We start from the raw sequence: 20,743 nt of genomic DNA, 5'->3' as shown, positions 1-20,743 counted from the left end.
GTGTTCCTAACACCCCATCTAAAGCCAAGTCTATCTAACAAGGCAGTCTTCTCTGAGTAATCACAGCTCTGGAAACGGTGTAAGGAGCACACCAGCCAGAGCAGCTCAAATAATCCTGGCTGCCCAGGGAGTGAAGACATCTGTCAGATCACTCTCAACTCCTGAGTACTTAAGAAATTTTGAAACATTTTCACATGCTTTTGGAAAATAAGAACTTTAATTAAGGTAAAACATGTAAAAGCAAAAATTAGACCTGGAAATTAAATAAATATATATATATATCTGCAAACACATAAAAATTTTCTAGTTGTTTTCTGATACAGGTATTGGTCAGTTTTTCTTGGCAGGCCATTACACATTAAATATTCACCTTTACACATTAAATATTCACCTTTACCCCCAGTGGGTGTGGGGAGATTTCCATACTTCATACAAATACTGAGACCAAGAGTAGCCTACAATACACTACTTATTAATTAAAAAAATTAACTTAACCTACAAATTACTTACTCATGGTGAAGCTTTAGGGAATGAGGTATTGGAATCTGTAGCTTGGAGTTGTCATTCTGGGCTTTTCTATTGAGATGAATCCAAATGCAAGTCATTGCAAAGGCATGAGTTGACTGGGGTTTGTTAATATCAGGAACTGGGATATACTGGAAAATAACAATATGCACATTATAGGAAAAAGAAGAATTAACTAATTATATGTATTCTAATAAATACGTATTCTAATAATTCATTATTGATATACCTCTTTTTAAAATATCCTTTAACTTCAACTGTTCTTTGACTATTCAATAATACAAATCAGAAGATCTAACAGTTATAAAATAATGAAACTATTACAAGATTGTTTTTCCTTGCCAAGAAATTAACAGAAATTCACAGACGCTTAGTTGAGTTTTTCCTACTGTCACGAGGCATTCACAATCATTTAAAATTATATTCTTAAAAAAAAAACACATTATGAAATTTTACTGAATGTGATGAATATGCTGAAAAGACAGAATTTCTAAGTCACATATACGCTTTTCAAGAACATCCAACAATTAAGAAATATACAATCTAAATAAGTACTAATAAAAAAAATAAATACTAATAATATACATCATCACACATATACATATATTATATACTGATGGGGGAAATTACATGGATGTCTGGAATTTGCTTTAAAATTGTCTAGTGTTAACAAAAAAGATGAGTAGAAAGATGAAGCAAGAATATTTCTTAAAACTACAATGAGATATCCCCTCACATCTATCAGAATGGCTAAACTCAAAAACACAAGAAACAAGTGTCGGCAAGGATGTGGAGAAAAAGGAACACTCTTGCACTGTTGGTGGGAATGCAATCTGGTGCAGCCACTATGGAAAACAGTATGGAGGTTCCTCAGAAAGTTAAAAATAGAACTACCCTACGATCCAGTAATCGAATGCACTACTGGGTATTAAAATACAAAAACACAAATTCAAAGGGACACATGCACCCCTATGCTTATTGCAGCATTATCTACAATAGCCAAATTATGGAAACAGCTCGTGTCCATCAAGAGATGAATGAATAAGATACGGTGTGTGTATATATATATATATATATATATGATGGAAAATTACTCAGTCATAAAAAATAATGAAATCTTGCCATTTACAACAACATGGATAGAGCTATAGAGTATAATGTTAAGCGAAGTAAATCAGTCAGAGAAAGACAACATATGATATCACTCCTGTGTGGAATTTAAGAAACAAAACAACTGAGCAAAGAAAAAAAAATGAGAGAGAAACAAACCAAGAAATACTCTTACCTACAAAGAACAAACAGATGGTTACCAGAGGGGAGGTGGGTGAGGGGATGGGTGAAAGAGGTGATGGGGATTAAAGAGTACACTTATCAAGATGAGCACTGAGTAATGCATAGAATTGTTGAATCATTGTATTATACACCTGAAACTAATAAAAAACTTAAAAAAATATTTCTTGGTGATGAGTACATAGGAGTTTATTTTTCTATTCACTCTACCTTTTTTGTGCATTTAAAAATTTCCATAACAAAATGTATTTTTAAAAATGGCAATCATCAATATAGACCATATTTTACTCAAATACTCATATAATGAAATAGGGGGAACACACTCAATTGGCAAACAAACAAAAGATATTAACAGATACTAATGTTATTTGGTCAGTCAATGACATGTATAGATTAAAACAGCTTAATGCTTTTATGTAAACCTATTTAGAATGTAGAGAAAGAGCTTGCTATACAGGATGTTCAATTGTAATTTAAGATAAACCAGAAATAATCTAGTTCAATTTCTTCACTTCACATATGAGTAAACTAATGTCAAGAGGGACTGATGTCCTTCCCAATTATGGTTAGTCACAGAATTGGGAAAGAACTCAGGTTTTCAGCTTCCAAATCCAGTGATCTTTCCACAAAATCACACTAAACATAAATTAGACATAATCCATTCAACACACTGTTAACTATTTTATAAAACTTACTTCTTTTTCTGGGTATAGAAGGTCAAAGAGCTTCATGACAGGGAGAAAATCAGCTAGTGCATTTTTCTGAATACTTCCAGAAATGAATTGCAGGAGAACCCACATTAGATGATCTCTGCCTTTAATCAGTCCTCGCCCTGCTAACTGTAAAAGATGTTTAAATACACATCTACACAGCTGGTTAAAGAGATGGATATAGTAAAGTTTAAAGAAAAAATAAAACAAAAAACCAGGAGAAACCCTGTTCTCCAAAAGTTAGCATCTAACTTCGGCATTTACAAAGTACTTAGTCTCAACTCAAGACACACCAAGCAAAGCCTTTTAAATTATTTTAATGTTCTATATATGTTTCCTCCGTGACCCACAAAATAGCTATGCATGTCAAAAGTTAAATGTTTTAGAACATAACTAGGTTGCCTATGTATGCAAGAGAATCAAGTTTAATATGATATCATTACTTAAAATATCTCATCACAACACAAGGAATACTTCATGATACCAAAAGGATTTTTTTTTTTTTTAGTTTAAAATCTTCAAGGGGCGCCTGGGTCGCTCAGTCAGTTAAGTGTCTGCTTTCGGCTCAGGTCATGATCCCAGAGTCCTGGGATCAAGCCCCATGTCAGGCTCCCTGCTCAGCGGGAAGCCTGCTTCTCCCTCTCCCACTCCCCCCTGCTTGTGTTCCCTCTCTTGCTGTGTCTCTCTCTGTCAAATAAATAAAAAATAAAATCTTTAAAAAAATAAAAATAAATAAAATAAAATAAAATCTTCAAGAAGTTGTTATCAAAACACACTTCTGGTTTCCTGCAAATTATAATAGAAATCAATGATGGTGAGGGTGGCAGTGGGGGTCGTTGGTGGTTGGAAGGATTTTAACAATGCTTACAAAAAAGTTTCCCCCAAATAATCCATGTTGTAGAGATATTACAGATATAACAACATTTATTTCCATTCAAATGTGACTAAAATCTTATGATAAAACCGACTCTTCCACAAACATACTCTTCCACTTGTAGTCCCTATTTTGGATTCATTGTCCCACTTTTTCATTCACTGCCAAAACAGAAACCAGTGAGTGATCCTAGACTCCTGTTATTCCCTGTTACCTATCCATGGCCAAGTCCTATTCTCAGCATACCTGTCTCAGTATACCTGGTCTTGGGTTCCTCCTCTGTTCTGGTTTGGGCCGTCAGCATCTCCCACCCAGATCATTGCAAAGGCTCCCTTACCAATTTCCTTGCCTCTGATTTTGGCCCCTTCCATCTCTTTATGTCACCGTCTTCCTACATGTGGCAATTAGCAGTAATTTTTCCCACTTGTATATGATGATGTCATTCCCCTCCTCAATTGCCTCCCAAAGAGGATCTAAATGCCTTAGAACAAACACTTGGCCATATAAAGTTTTCCATGTCTGGTCTTGCCTTCTTGCCTTCCTGATCTCACCAACATGTTCCTGTTCATATTTTTCTTTCCAGTTCTCACACATATTTATCCTTTTCCAAATGATCATGTTATTGCAATGGAAACACTTTCTTATCTTTTCCTCTTGGCAAATTTCTACTTGTCCTTCAAGTGCTAGCTTCAAGATCTCTTTGATAAAGCCATTCCTGATGTCTTGAATAGGAACTGTTCTCCTTCATACCTACTGCAGGAAAACACGCTTCCATTGTAATCACATTGTTTACTCCTGTATCTTCCCAATAGTAAGGAGCTCCTTGAGGGTACCCCACTGCCTTCTCATTTTGTATCCCCTGGTCCTTGCACTCTGAATATGTGGAATGAATGACTGAAACCAATATTTACAGTGACAAGAAAGTGTAAAGTTTAGAAACCATAAAAGCACCGCACAAAACAGAAATTAGGGCTAAGGACTTCTGTCATTGCTGAAATCACAAGGCAATGTCCACACCAGTCTAAAACATACTAATCAACAGGTGAAGTGGCTCTGATGAAAGATTTAGTACTTACCTTCTGATGAAGAGAAAGGACCATGTGTGGAAAACTTGCAAACTGGAAAAGCACAAAGAAAATGAGCTGACTTGAGAGATGCTGCCACAGGAGTTGGCTTGTTCCGCCATCGTCAAACTTCTCCTCAGTCTCGGACCGCTCCATGGCATAAACCACCAGATCCACCAACTGGTCCTCCAGCACAGGGCAGCGCTGTTTGTGCTGTAGGGCAGAGATTAGATACAGTATTCCAAAAGCCTCCCGGTTAGTTTTAGAAGTTACCGGTTAATGGGCATTAATTGTAACAAGAGGCTGAGAAGCATGGAATGAAGTTGAACTTAGAAAGTTAAGGTTAGATTTAGTCTATTAAAGCTGCATCATGTTACATTATCATAGAGGATGAGTTCCATAAAAAAATTACTTTTCAGATTTCATGGAAAACAGACTAAGTCTTATTAACTTCTGGCTTTCACTACACACGTCATTGTTTCAATTTGACAAGGGGCACTGCACAGTAGAAGATTTTGTTATTTATCCTTTGAAAAAAAGATAATTTAAAAAGCATATGAAATGAGGATAGCAGTATTAATTTTGCATTCTAACTCAAAATATAAAAACCCTGAATCTCCAAGAATCAAATATTGTGATGAGAGCAAACAAAGCAGAGAGAATCTATGTATTTTAAAGCAACCACAAGTTTATACTAACTTTACATACAGAGGTATATCTAAATAGCTGCCAGATTACTCAATATCTGTTTTTCAATGTGTGTTATTGATCCTGATACTGAAATGGAAACTTCCTCTACAAAAACACTGATCTCAAAGTTAATCTCTGCTCTTCCTTCTTAGAAGCCAAACATAATGCAGCTTTAATTTTAAATTAGACTATTTTAAAATCTAAAACAAGAAAAAGAATTGAATTTAAACACTAAAAATGAAAATGCAACTTCCCTTTCTAGAGGCAAAAAGATTTATGCTTTTAAAAGTGATTTAAAAAAATATACTTTTACCAAAAGAAATATGTTAAGCCATATTTTAAGCCATTTTCATATTTCTTTTATAAAATATGTTATATGACTTAATGGCCAGGCAGTTGGAAGCCTTTCTAGTGAATACAATTACTAATACAGATGCTTTCCCTCTAAACTTTAGACATGATTATTAGTCTTTTGCCATGAAAAAGGGATATGATTTCTTTAAATTTAGGGAAAAAATGCAAAATGGGGACAGATTTGGAAAAAAACAAAACATAATGAGTAGCATCCCCTCTTTTGCATGCTCTTTGCCAGCTCCAAACTTGTAAAGCTCCAATATAGCTGCACTTTCTTAAAGCATGCAAATAAAACAAACATCTATCCAAAACAGTAAGCATCAATGGTTGTTTCATAGTTTTTCCAAAACACAATGCCATGATCACAGTTCAACCACATTACAGGTTTACAAATAGCAATAGTAACACCACCAGTTGAGACTACAGTACTTTCCCTCCAAATGTAATTATCATTATGAAGCAGAGCAAAGTGCAACAGACAACACTACAAACTATTTCTTAAATCAGCATGCAAAACTACTGTGTACAGGGCTTGAAATTCACTAGTTCTGCCAACCACCAACAACCTAAGAAATGTGTCAGACAACACAAATTTAGAGTGAAATCATTCAAAGTATACAAGAGTCAGAAAAATTTGTGAAAAGAAGTAAAGCCAGGATTTCCAGTAGGAATTTTTCATTAGTGATGGGAATTTGCTTCTAGTTTGGAAACTAACCAATTTGTCATCTATTCCTCCATCCACGATGGTCTTCCATTAGTCCACTTCAGGAAAAAAGAACTAAATAAAATTGGTTTTTAGCACCTGAGTCATTTTGGAATTTCCCTTTTTAGTATTAGCTATTTATTTTTTAAAAAACTAGATTTTTACCTACATATCTTTAACTGTGTTGTAATGGTCATATAGTTAATGATTTAAAGAGGAAAACCAAAAATATTAAGATTTTGACAAAGTAAGAACTGGGAAATTTACAGTTAAAGCTGATGATCTTTCAATACATACCACGACTCAAATTACCTCTAAATTTTCTGTTAAGAATTACATTAGTCTGGAATCCCTATGGTATCCAATGCCCTGGTGTCTGGGTGTGGCAGAACATCTATCAGGATTAACTCCATGTTTCCCCGGTGTTTTGGTTAAAGCCAAGGATATTTCTCAAACTGATTTTGGGGATAGCTTAGTTCCTTTGTTTATTTGCCAATTTTATTAATATCAAAAAAAAGAAAGAAAAAGAAAAAGAAAACAAAAAAACCCCGCTGAAATATAAAATGATGTGTTAACTACTTGAGAATAAGTTTAGCTTCAGTTTTCATTACTAAAAAATAAGTACATTAAAATTAATATTCTCCACCATGTAGATTATTTTACAAAGTGGAATAAATGTAAATTTGTAAAGCAGTTTAATAATCTGATAAAGATTAATTATCAATCACGAGGCTATGGTAATTTGGTAAGCCACTGGATGCTTTGTCTATGGCTATTTACAATGTGCTTTTGTAAATTTAAGTCTTCAAGATATAGGCATGTAAGTCAAATTAGCTAGTTTATATCATATCTATATGCATATTTAGTTAAAACCTGTTTAAACAGTAAGAATCTAAGTTCAATATTTTAACAACTTGATTTCTGCATAGTAGCTCAAACTGCACTGGAAACTTATTTAATTTTCAGCTTTGGTAAAAGCTGAAAATGAGGCACAAGGCATTAATAGAAACACTAGCATTAACCTCTACTCATGCCCCTGATTCTTTCCCACCACTATTTCAAACGGCAAATGGTAATGCTTTTCACTCTAAATAACCATATCCTATATTAAGTGGCCCCTGACAATTTTGATGTAACAGTTCTGGTACTGCTTTTGTTGTAAAATTTTAACATATTGTAGTGAGGTGGACTTAATTTCAAATCATTATTTCAGTGCTAGAAATCAATTTTAGAGCAATACCTATTCAGGACAAGTTGGGAAGAGAAATCCCTTTGTATGCCATTTATCGTATTCTCTGCCAATCAGAATTGGAGCCCTATGCCAGTTAATACCACTTTCAATGGTGCCTTTCAAAGATAACTGAGTGATTAGTCTAGTACCTCAATGTCTCAGGGTAGCCAGAATTTACACACCACCACAAAAAAAGCTTGAGGAGTGTATCTGTTTTGTAATGTTCTTATTCAGCAGAAAGAACACAAAGTTGTGTAAACACACAAAACAGGATTCTTCCACTGTGAACCCTCCACTTTGCTGGTCACAGAACTGGGCTATTTATGACCTTCTGAACGTGACCGACTTTAGGATAATATATAGCCCAATTCCTACTGGAAAATGCAATATGGATAGCTCTTAAAAGGTTTCAAGCTTCAAGTAAATTATTGCATTGCTAGAGAAAGGATAAGAAAGTATAGTGAAGGATATAGTTCTGTAATGATAAAAGATGTGGTAAGATCACTTGTTTATTTTTAATCATATGTTTATACTTTGTATTCTCATTTTCTACTCTACTTTCCAGGTGGTAAAAATAATATATCAAGTCAATTCAGCATATATCTTCCATCTACAGTCCATTCACTACAGAGTTTTCTACCAAAACAATTACTGATGAATTGTGAACTTTTGACAATGTTTACAGTGGGACCAATACTAATAATGTTCTGTCAGCATTTCCATTATAAACTTTATTTTTTATGGATTTATGTCTTAGTCATAAACTTTTTTTAGGTTGAAACTTGTTATTAAAATAATCAAATCAGAAATACTCTTCTATGAATTGTTTTGTCAATTTCTACTTTGAGAAGAGCTGCATCCCAAGAGAAAAAAGCTAATGATAACTAAGGATATCTGGGGGAAGGTACTCGCAGCTCAAATGACCATGGGTACATTTATCCACCAAACTGTAAGAAAAATTGAGTCAAGTATGACTTTAAGTTCATTGCAAAAATTAATTTTAAGACAGAGCATGAAGCATTCTTTCAAAGTTGACTGAATACTTACCTCTAACTCAAGTGAAAGTTGATCAGAATTAATGACTTGGTATTTAAGATGTTAAATTGACAGGTTATATGAAGTAACTGTCAGACACTGTAGTGTGAAGCAGTTTCAGTTTCACATGTACATAGGCTTGTCCAAACAAGGAAAATTGGTAAATTTTTCAGAAGAAAAAACTTAAAATAATAAAAGAGATACTGCTACTAGGGTGAGGTTTGGCATGCAAAGTTTCAACACTGAGCAAGTTTTATGGCCAAGCTATATGTCCTTAAAAATAGGGCTTTATAAATGGAAGCACTGGCACAACCTTCACTATAGTATTGCAAACAGTAACGCTATTTTATATAACCTAGACAAGAACGTCTTTTTAAAATCAAAAAGCTGGTCTATTTTAATATGTTGGGCTCAAAAATTTTTAACAAAAATAATTGGAACCACTATTTTGTTTAAAATCTCAAAGGTGAAAAGTCCTGGAACAGACTTGGGACTGTATAAGAGTTTGGTTTATAAAGTTTGGCCACAGTGTTTTTCTCCTACTACAGGTGAGCTTCAATTGCAAGGAGCCCACTCTAGGAGGAGGACACTTCTGGCAAAGACTGACAAAGAAGGGTGTTTGTCAAGCAGGTGTGGGGTCACCTAAGAGTGTGACATTTCTTAGTCAATCCCCATGTTTCCAAAAAAACCTTCCCTGTATAAAGTTTACCACTCCAACTTTTAAAATAACGTAACTCTATTAAAGTTTCTCCTCTTTTTTGTTTTGTTTTTAATTTGTTTTTGTTTTAAGGCAAAGCAACGTAAGTATTTTTATAGATGTTATTTATTTATGTTTTAATAATCTGGAAAGATAAAGGCCACCATAAATCTTTCCATCTCTGAAAATTCCACAAGGCAAGCTTTGGCCCTAAAGTATTAAAAAAAAAAAAAAAAAGTAAAATGGAGTGGGAAGGAAAAACAACCCATCAAAAAGTGACAGGCGTTATTGTGTGCCAGGTGTTGTCTCTTAAAAAAAAAAAAAAGAAAAAGGAAAAAAGAAAAAAGAAAAAAGAAAAAAAAAGAATATAAAAAAACAAACACCAAAAACCAAAACCAAAAACAATCCACCAAAAACAACTCTCATATCCCAAGAAGAAATTCATTTTAGTGGCCTTGGTCTCAGCATGGTCCTGCCAATTTCAAGCCCCGACCATACATGTATTCTCTAAATGGAATCAGTGGCTACAAAGCGGCCAGCGTATCGTTAGTCACAATACAACAGTAAGGTTGTGAACATACCTGAGCAATGTTCAAGGTCTAGAGCATTGGAGGATGGGCAGGACAAGACAGGACAGAACAAAAATAAAGGAAGAAAAAAAGAAAAGACAAAACAGTGACTATGAGGCCAGCCTCAAGGAACCCAGAGTCAGCACAAACCCTCCCACATGTTAAACCACCAAAAACAAACATATACCAAAAAGGGGGGAAAAAATCAGCAGTCAGGCCACGCTGAAGATACCAAGGGTTATAAAAATAGGCACCCAAATAACAAAAAAAATAAAAAATTATGGTTAAGACATGTGTAGGTTTCTCTGGCAAAAGGTATACTTGAAACTGGCCTTATAGAAAAAAAAGCAATGCAAAATAAACCAACTTTTAAAATATCTCCTTTTTAATTTAAACATTTTTAAAGCAATATATAAATGATAGGAACAATACATTGTTTAATAAACCATATATTAAAAAAAAATCACCAAATAGTTCTTAACTGTTTTGCTCAGTTAGCTCTAGCAAAGAAAAGAGAAAAGAATAGTGCAGATTCTATGCAGAATTTACTTGGTTTCCAGCATAGTACAGTACCTGCTTATTTAAACCTAGCATATTGCAGACCATATCCCTGGAATAAGGCTGCTCCAATACATATCTCAACAAAGCAGTCTGTGGTTCAAACAGATCCTTTAAAGAAAATAAAAAAAATTATTGCTTCAAGATCAAAGTAAATGTTAATTCAAATAATTTGAAATTGGGATAAAAAAATCTGCTAAAGGCACTTGTTACCTTCACACAGTAGGCAGTATCTAGTGGAAAAAAATCATAGGATTTTAGTGCTTACAGTTAATCTGATCCCACCCCTCATTTGATAGGAGATATAACTGAGGTGAAGGGACTTGCCCAAGGTCATACAGAAGCTCAATTTAGAAAGACTTCAGTTACTGTCACAGGAGAGTCTTAAGCATCACTGTAAGGAAAGCATTTTCTGCTCAGAAATCTAATCAAAGAGGAATGGAGGTAGTTTCCAATCACTTTCATACAAGTGTAAACAAACACACTACTTCCAAATTTGGAGAGGAGAAATGACTTGATAGTACAGGGGTCAAAGTGTAGATTCTGAAATCAGATTGAGTTCAAATCCTCATTCTACCATTTCGTAAACATGGGGACTTAGTCAAATTACTCAGTTTCATCATCTGTATAATGGAGATACTAAGATGATAGTTGAGAATAAGGGTTACTGCAAAAAAGTTCTTACAACAGTGGCTGGCATACAGTAAATACATAATGAATTGATCTATTTTCAATATTACTGCTATCATGATAACTGTAAATTCCATTTAGTTTACCACTTTTTCACATTCCTAAGTTTTGCTGACTAATATGCCAAGAGTCCAGGATTGCGACCTTAGTTTCACTATTTCCCTCTCCTCACTTCTGGACTAGTTTCCTAATCATTCTGTACATCACTTTTAACGTGAAACATTTACATGAAAAATCTCTAGTCCAAAAAAAAAAAAAAAATCTCTAGTCCTCCTCATACCCTGCTCTGTAACCATTTCAACCCCCAAGATACTATAATGAATCTATCAAATTTCATTCTAGCTTTAGGTCTATATCTCATACTTCATTTTATTGATACTTGTAGATTTTTTTCTTTTGAGACTATTCTACTCCACTTTTGTCTTCTTCATCCCCCATTTAAAAAAATCTAACACAGGTAGGAGCACCTGGCTGGGTCAGTCGGAAGAGCATGCGACTCTTGATCTCGAGGTCCTGAGTTCAAGCCCTATGCTGGGTGCAGAGATTACTTAAATAAATCTTTTAAAAACTTAAAAAAAAATAAAAATTAAAAATCTAACAAAGGAGAGCTCACTCTTCAAATTTTAAGAGAAGTGCAAATTCATTTTTGGTCCTCACTTTGCAAAGGAAGAATAAAAAGGTTTCCATTATAAAGATTCAATTTTCTTAATCTAAGTGCTTTGTCGGGGCCAACTGGAGCATAAACATCCAATATTACAAACCACAGGGTATACCTGGATACCAGAATCAAATGATAAACCATAAACTATTTTTCATTAAATATACACTTCTTCAGTCTATGAAGAGACAATTTAGCATAACACATCATATAATCCAGGATGAAGACTGTTAGATGGACCAAAGTTCCATTATATTTATCAACATACCTTATCATATGGCAAAAGGCCTTTCAAAGGAAAACGAAGAGTTGCAGGATCCAATTTCCATGAATTACAAATGGCTCCCGAGTTATTTACAACTGGCAGAAGGCTGCAGCGGCCTGTATGTATTACAAAAAATGTTTTAAAGTAAATGTGAACACAAATGCCTGGTCCTTCATTCATTCTATGAATATTTAATAAATATCTATTCTGAATCAGGCACTGATTTTAAAAAGGTTGTAATTAGATATAACTTTTAGGAATTTTCTTTGATTATTTTTAGTCCAGATGGTTGGAGACCAATTGTACAGGCCTTCCAAACCCAAAAATAATGGCATTTGTCCAAGTATATAGGATAAAGATCGGCAAACTATAATCCATGGGCCAGATGTAGCTTGCCACCTATTTCTGTAAAGTCTTATTGGGACACTGATGCTTTCCCACTATAATGGCAGAGTTGAATAGCTGCAACAGATTGTATAGCTCACAAAGCCTAAAATATTTATTGTATCACCATTCATAAAAAAAAAGTTTGCAGATCTCTAGTCTAGGGTCAACATGATTAACTTTATGCATGATGTTCCTAGAGGCCTTAGATGTAGCATATGACCATCAACTCATATATCCAACTGCCTAATGAATACTGTCACCTGGATGTCTCCCAGGGACCTCAAGCTTAACAGATCTTAAATTGAACTCATCACCCTTCTCAAGCCTGCACCACTTCCAGAATTCATTAAATGATATCAATATCCACTCAGCTACAAAAGCTAGAAGTCTGAGAATTATCTGTCTAGCGTCTACTTGTTTTATCTTTGTATTTCCAATCTAGAATAGCACCCGACTCACAAGAAGTGTTCAAAATTTGGTCACTGACTAAATAATGGTCTATATACCCAGACAGTGCTGGGCACCGCACAAATTGCCAAATCACATGCTTGTTTTTAAAAGCAAATTCTGAGAATGAAACAAAACATGAAAAAATGAAAAACAAAATAAACGAAGTACAGAGCAAAAGCGTGAATTGGAATGGGCTTAAAGAGCCTGAGTCTTGTGTACTATGGACACACAGGGATGGTCAGTTGAGACTTCTAGTTGCCTGGAGATTCCATGGTGGTTTACTAGCTCTATTAAAAGTTCCCTCTAGTTACCAGGAAACATATCTTCTAGAATGATTCTATCTGAAGCTTAGACCCAGTCCAGACAGTTGCTTTTCCCTCCCTATACTCTGCAAACAAAGTACGTGAAAACAAGTAAATGGCTATTATTAAGCTTCTACAGAATTACCAAAATGACAAACCACCAAGACATGTGTAAGATATCATCTGCCAATTCTGTTGAATAGTTCACTAAAAACCAGGTACTATTTAGTACATTTTAAATTATAATCCTACCACAAATGGAATTTATCCTTGCTGTGGGCCTGAAGGTATCCACAAAGTCTGATACCAGGTTTCCAAGTAACTAAAAACAAAACAAAAAACACATATAAGTATAAAAATAAAATCAAGATTGCTTTGAATATAACCATCATTTATGTAAAATGAGATAGTACGTAAAGATTTAATACAATACCTGGCATATAAAAATTACTCAAAAGTCAGTCCTCTTTCACTTCCTTTCAAACAATTACTTCCCAGTTCATTTGTCCCTGAATTAAGCCAAATCGTACCACCAGGTCCTTCGATATTTCATGAAGCTGGCATATTTTCACACATGATATAGAAACTGTCTTGGGGTGCCTGGTAGCTCCATTGGTTAACTGTCCAACTCTTGACTTTGGCTCAGGTCACGATCTTGGTGTTGTGAGATCAAGCCCTGTGTCAGGCTCTGTGCTCAACAGGGAGTCTGCTTGAGATTCTCTCTCCCCCACTCCCTCTGCCTCCCCCACCCCAGGCGCGTTCTCTCTCTCTAATAAAGAAATAAATCTTAAAAAGAAAAAAAAAAAGAAAAGAAACTGTCTCACCAGGATAGCAGAGAAATAAAAGAATTACATTATAATGATAAAAAAGTACATTTTACCTCAGGATAAAAGTGACCATTTTAAAAATAAGCACACAAAAATAAGAATAATATAACTATTTTTTATTAAAATTGCTCCCCCCCAAAACTTGGAAAATATCAGATTTACCCAGTGTGGAAGTTTTCCTTCAGGATATAGTTTCCTAATCTCTGTGACTGCAAAGTAGGCTGGTAATAAACAGGCATTTCTTTCCAAGATATATGCTATAACCTAAGAAAAATAAAAGAGCAATGTTATTCTTCTTGGTTAATTCCACAGAAGAGCCCTTTAAATGCAACAGTGGCAACAACAAAGATATTAAAAGCAAAGATACTACTTCATGGATTTGTTGGGCTTAGTCTGTAGCACAAAGAGTTCATTTATATGTGAAGAATCTCTAAAAATGAAGATTAATGAACAATGAAATGGATGTCACTAAGTAACATTGCTTTAAATATTGGTAGACTCCAACAGGAAAGCAACTGCCCAAAGTTATAATTCTTGCAACATCAGTTACAAAGCACAAAGATCTTTTAAGTGGCCCATAGGCTAAAGTCTTTTAACAGCTAAAAATACTTTAATGTCTATATTGTTGTTTTCTTAATTAAAAGCCATGAGTTAATTAAAGTTTAAAATTTTCTTTTGAAATATAATACAAGTAAAACAGCATCTTTAAAACTAGAAGTGATTTTTGTAGAAGTACCCAAGTGGAACAGTCCACAGACTACCATGTTTTAAAGGCACAGAACTATATAAAACTATTTTCTTGTGAGGTCATGATCAATGAACTGCACACATGTCTAAATTACCTCTCTTGCTGCTAGAAGCTGCTGTACAACAGCTGAGCTCACTGTATTGGGGATTGTCAAGATTTTCTCCAAAATCACTTTTAAGAGATCTCGAACACCCTGATATAAGAAAAAAACCCATAGGTTAAAACTAAGTAGTGCCCCCTGTGCTAGTTAAAACACCTAAAGATTTCAACATTATATGCTCAGGAAAAAAGTTACCTTCAAGATCACATCTTTAATTTTTCTGAATCAGAGCTCCCATTCAAGTCCCTAACATTAGCCCAAAAGAAGAGTCATGTTCCAAAACAGAATTCTAAAGAATATGAATGAACAAAGAAAGTCCCTTACAAATTAAAATTAATCTTTCCACACTCTGCTAAGCTTTCTGGACCCTCACAACATTACAAGAGTTTCTACTGTTACAACAGCCCAAAAAGCTTAATTTGGGCTTAGAGGCAGAAATGACTTGAATAGAACTTGAAAATACTCTGAGACATGGGCCATAATGTTAAACTTTCCGGAAGGTGATTCCTTCTGCTCACTCCCTTTGTCATATTCTAACTTTATTCCCCCTTCTCATCCATCACATACCTAATCACTCAAACTTATCCAATAAAGCTAGTCTGTTAATTGGTCATCTCCTCTTATCTATTACCAGTTGCATTACTTCAGAGCAGAATCTGATACATGGAGAAGAAATTTCATTCTACATGCATTTATTGAGTATAAACTGTGTGATCAATCTTGTAAAAAAGATAGATAAAACATACACATGAGAGAAATTAGAAACAATTATAAAGCACCATACAAATAAGAAGGTAAAAACTTCACGTTAACCTGCTAAGAAAACTAAAGAGAGAGAAAAAAACAAAAAAACTGAGCGATTTTAAGTCCCCTTAGGAAATATAACAAAACATAGATTTTGTAAACGCTTCCACTTCATTTCTCCCATCAGAAATTAAGATATACACACTGAAAAATTATTCATGTCTGAAAGTGATTACTTTTTCTAATTAGGAAAAAATACCTTGTAATCCACTCCCCCAATTATTTTCCGAACCAGTTTAAATGTTAAGGACCAAAGTTGTGTTCTTTCCCATTCAAGTGTGTCGGAGTTTATCAGGGATTCACAAACCATCCTAGAAAATAAGAATACCCATTCCAGTTACAAGACAGAATTTTGCCAAGTTCTCCAATAGCCAAGGTCTGTGTACTTTGGATATGATATCTGTCATTTTGTTCTTCAGAAAGGTACATTACTACTCAAGAATAGTTAAAAAAAATTATATATATGGTGTATTATGTTTTTTACTTGTGTGAAAGATAGAATCCAAAACAGAACTAAATAATATTGTTATATTTTTACTAGAAAGAAATTTACCAAAAGCTATTGATTAAATGTTTACCATCTATCAGTTTGTGGTAGATTGTATTTTTCCAAGATGGCTGCAACAAGCTTTTCAATCCCACATGCTCTTCTGCAGAGTGACACTGATACTCCTCCCATGAAGAGGTGGGAGAAGGGTGTACATTCTCTTCCCCTAAACGTGGGCAGGCCTAAGACTATGACAAAAGGGACACTTACGACCCCAAGACAAGGTAATGCAACTTCTCCCTAGCCTTCTTTTGAATGCTTGGTCTTGGACACCATCATGCTGTGGGAAAGTCCAGGTCACATGGACAGAGCCTGTGTAGGTTCCAGCCAACAGCCCCAGCTAAGGTTCCAGATGACAGCCAGGCATCAACCACCAGACATATGAATGGGGAAACCTTTGTCATAACTACAGCCATAGCCACCATCGGATTGCAGTCACAAGACCCTGAGATAAAACTGCCTACTCAACTCAGTCAACCATTATAACCATGAGTGTTAATAAAATGTTAAATGATCCTAGCCCCTGGGCTGAAAGGTAAAGGCTGCCTGGTTTTGAACCTTTAAATATACAATTCTAAGAATACTACATCCTAGAAACTAAAACCTGAGGTTTTATGAAGGATTACTTGTTTTGTTTTTTTTTTAAAGATTTTATTTATTTATTTGACAGAGAGAGACACAGTGAGAGAGGGAACACAAGCAGGGGGAGTGGGAGAGGGAGAAGCGGGCTCTCTGCCAAGCAAGGAGCCCGATGTGGGACTCGATCCCAGGACCCTGGGATCATGACCTGAGCCGAAGGCAGACACTTAACGACTGAGCCACCCAGGCGCCCTGAAGGATTACTTGTTGAGCCTAACTTCCTTCTTCATTCCTTCATCCTTTTACAACAATCTTGACCAATTACCAAACATTAATTAAAAAAAACAAAATTCTTTGGATTGCTCATATCCACCATTAAACATACCTGGGTGGAAGAAGACCAGTCTCCACTGCCATTGCTAAGCAGTCATAAAGAAAAGAAATTCTTTTAGGACTATGCTGGCCATGAATAAATTTAACAATCCACTGGATGCATTGTTCATGAGATTCCTGGAAAATTAGAAAATGATTACATTTTAGGTCCAAAGTGATATTTTATAACTGACAAATACCTAGTACTACACCTGGGAGTATATCAAGACTATGAATGAAATACTCCATTATAAACATGCATGGATGAAAACAATTTAAAAAAAATGGATAAATTCAGATTTAGTATTTCAGTTTAATCAAAATGTAGTCCCCATATCAGTTTGTCTTCTAGGATACCCTCAAGAAGAACCTACATGTCCTCTTCCTCTGCACTACCACCATCCCTCATATACACTTCTATTGTTGAATGTGTATTGCTGATTTAGAAATATGTATTTCCTTCGTGACTCCCCCTTTAGGATATAAACTTCTTGAAAACAAGGGCCGTCCTTAATTCATAGAATGTTTAATGGATTATTAAAAAATTAAAAGATGTTGAAAAGATGTTCAACAGCAAAGAAATGCAAAATAAACCATGAGATATAATTTCTCCTGTTTTAGATTGGCAAACATCAAAAAAATTCACTAACACCCTACCGTGAAGCCCTAGGGAAGATACTCTTACACATTGCTAGAGGGGTATAAATTGGTATGATGCTTATGGAAGGCTATTAAGCAATTTCTATAAAAATTATAAATAGACATACCCTCTAACCTAGCAATATTACTTCCAGGAATGTATTCAGTGTCCTGTGCATAATATTGTTTTTGTGCATAATAATGTCCTGTGCATTATATAATTGTTTAAAGTGGAGAAGTTAAGAAATAACCTAAACAGTCAGTAGGGGACTGGTTAAATAAAGGAAGGTGCAGCCACATAATAGATTATGCTGCTGTAAGAAAGAAAGGCAGACGTAACTTTCAACGGAATGATGGAGAATTACTTTCAGAAGTGAATAGGAGGAAAAAAGGTGTTAATGAACAGTGAACACATTATATGAATGTTCTATAAAAATGGGATCCTATACATGTAAAATACTTCCAGAAGGCAACAAACTGGGGATACTGGCTGCTGATATGAAAAAGAGCTGGTGATTAAGCTAAGGGAGATGGAAGGCAGACTATTCATTGGGTTCCCCTTTTGGTACCGTTTGCATTTGGAGCCATATGAATAGATTACCTATTAGAAGATAATTAAAACAAGATTTTAAAAAAAATGAACGTATGCCATTATGTGACCCATGTTTGAGTAGCAAGTCTCACCACCAGTGGCTCAAATGAAAACAGTTCTCATTTTCCTACCAAGAACACACCATGAGAAGATAATACACTACTGGAATACCAACTCTGTAAGGATCACACATTTTGTCTTTTTCATGGATACATTTTCTGGTGACCGTTCTTTGTTACTAGTTTTACTGCTCCTTTCCTCATTTTTATTAGAATATCTTTGTAGGGACACCTGGGTGGCTCAGTCGGTTAAGTGTCTGCCTTCAGCTCAGGTCATGATCCCAGGGTCCTGGGATCGAGTCCCACATCGGGCTCCCTGCTCAGCGGGGAGCCTGCTTCTCCCTCTGCCTGCCGCTCCCCCTGCTTGTGCGCTCTCTCTCTGACAAATAAATAAAATTTTGAAAAAAAAAAAAGAATATCTTTGTATCTTTGTTATAGTATCCTTATTGTGGCATCTTTGTTTCTTTACTATATTTTTATTCAAAGTATCTTTGTATCAATGCTTTGCTAGTTCCTTTGTTGAATGAAATTTGTATCTTTTAAAATCCCTACCAGAGCTGTTTTCACATGCACCAAATAAATCAGAATAGGATGAAATGGTTTTATATAATGTAACCCAGGGGAGATTTTTAAAGACATCTCACACTGTGCTGTCATCAGTTTGACTTCTTACTACAGGTTCTCCACTGGAAAAATGCAAATTGAAACAAATGGAAACCAGAATATACAAATAAGAAATGACATTTTTACTTGTCCCTTTCCAGAAAGACCTTCACAGCGACATCAAAGTAATGTAAAAAAGAAGGCATCAAAAATCACCAGCTGAATGCAGTACAAATGCAGCGCTCACCTGAGACAGACCACCCCAGAACTGTCTGAAGGCCCCTAGACAGCTAATCAGTTTTGTTTTTTCATCTTCAGGGGTGTCCATAAACATTCTAAAAAACAAAAATCACAGTATTTGCCACGAGTTCTAAAAGGGTACTTCAACATAACCAGAATCTTATGGATCTTAGATACCTTCAAGACAAACCTAAGTAGAATCTTACAAAGATACACTCACGTAAAACCACAAAAATCTGCCATGCATATACTCACCCAGGAAAAGCCTCTTCTATAATTTCCGTTTTCTGTAAAAAACAAAAAGCAAGCGATGTAAAAACAAAACAAAACAAAACAAAAAAAAAGAAAAGAAAAGAAAGGAGGGACCTCCCTGAGGAAAATACTATCATATGGGACAAGTCACCTTAACCAGGGACCCGCACAAAATACCATTTCCGGCCTGGCCCGTCCTGCAGGGCGCTGTGGACTTCCCCGGAGACTTTGAATTTGACAGCACTCTGACACCCGCTAAACCCTCGCAGGCGCACAAGGTGTCATAACAAAGGAGAGGTGGGGGAGAGGTAGCCCGGGCCGGGCTCCCGGGGTCTCCCCCTCCCCGGCCACCGCCCTGGATCCCTGGCGGCTCCACTCACCACCACATCCTCAAAAATGCTCTGCAGTTGCGTCTCCATCTGCACCATCGCCCCCGCCTTCCCCGGACGCCCGGCGCGCGGCCCGGGTGAGGCCCGAGCTGCGGGAATTGACGGGCAGAGAGGCGGAGACGCCCGCAGGAAACCTCAGCTCGCGGAGGTTGCCTTTTCTCTCAAGCGCTCAGCAGAGAGGATTCCCCCTCCCCCGCCCAGCAAACCGCCGGCGCCCGCACGGAAGCCGGGAAGCGCCGGGTGCGTGCGGATAATGAAACCTGCAGAAACCAGGGACCCAGCCCCTTGGTTCCGCTCGTGAAGAAGGCCGGCCCGCCGAGCCAGACGAGAGCGCCCCCAAGTGGAGCCTTGAGCCTACGTCACCCCGAGGCGTCGTCGGCTGCAGGCCGCCACCTCCCGGCTGGAGCGGGAGTTGCTTCCTGCTCTGGACTAATGCTTTTGCCTACTGGGAAGGAAAAAAGCTTGGAGCCCAGGGAACGGCGGCCGGCGAGAAGAGCTCCTCCTGCAACCTAGGTCAACCTCATGTCCGTGAGCTACTGACCTTCTGGAGCCAGTTGAAACACAACTTTCTTGATGACAGGGACCATGTCTTCTCAAGTATGGTAACCTCAGTGCCTTGCACAGTGCCTGACACATAGTAGGCTTTTAATAAAGGTCAAAAAAAAAAACAAAACAAAAACGCATTATTACTGATTTTTAATTAATCAAATAATAATGTCTACCGTTTAAAAATTTTTTAAATATCTACCGTTTTTAGTTATAAGCATGTAAAATAATATTTGTCAATTACTGAATACCTAGAGCATCTTTGGTGAAGGTAGGGGTGGAGAATGGTTGGCAGATAGGAAGGCTGATCCATTGGCAGGGTCAGAGCAGTGGCTAAGTGCACTGCGGGGAGTGCCCGCCCCACCGCTGTGTTCTTCCAAGCATCCGTTTGACA

At 36.3% G+C, this 20,743-nt stretch overlaps 1 protein-coding gene across 2 annotated transcripts in view; it reads right to left on the bottom strand.

The window, feature by feature from the left end:
• Positions 1–20,039, bottom strand: part of MED23 (mediator complex subunit 23) — a 41,498-nt gene extending 21,459 nt beyond the window's left edge. Inside the window, exons 1-14 of one of the 2 annotated variants that reach the window (XM_036120822.2) lie at positions 19,795–20,039; positions 19,418–19,449; positions 19,170–19,257; positions 17,043–17,167; positions 15,731–15,842; positions 14,722–14,820; positions 14,042–14,143; positions 13,305–13,374; positions 11,917–12,029; positions 10,316–10,411; positions 9,755–9,772; positions 4,476–4,676; positions 2,511–2,654; positions 511–656 (exon numbers count right to left, since the gene is read on the bottom strand). In XM_036120822.2, coding sequence (XP_035976715.1) covers positions 511–656; positions 2,511–2,654; positions 4,476–4,676; positions 9,755–9,772; positions 10,316–10,411; positions 11,917–12,029; positions 13,305–13,374; positions 14,042–14,143; positions 14,722–14,820; positions 15,731–15,842; positions 17,043–17,167; positions 19,170–19,257; positions 19,418–19,449; positions 19,795–19,842 — 1,394 coding nt within the window. In that variant the 5' untranslated portion in view covers positions 19,843–20,039. The remainder of the gene's footprint in view (positions 1–510; positions 657–2,510; positions 2,655–4,475; positions 4,677–9,754; positions 9,773–10,315; positions 10,412–11,916; positions 12,030–13,304; positions 13,375–14,041; positions 14,144–14,721; positions 14,821–15,730; positions 15,843–17,042; positions 17,168–19,169; positions 19,258–19,417; positions 19,450–19,794) is intronic. The other variant, XM_036120823.2, reaches the window with a different exon arrangement.
• Positions 20,040–20,743: the final 704 nt, after the last annotated feature.

The sequence above is a fragment of the Halichoerus grypus genome, chromosome 9 (genome assembly GCF_964656455.1).
Source record: "Halichoerus grypus chromosome 9, mHalGry1.hap1.1, whole genome shotgun sequence".
NCBI classification, from domain to species: Eukaryota; Metazoa; Chordata; class Mammalia; order Carnivora; family Phocidae; genus Halichoerus; species Halichoerus grypus.
The sequence above is the reverse complement of the archived record's forward strand: the minus strand, read 5'-3'. Positions and strand labels throughout refer to the sequence as shown.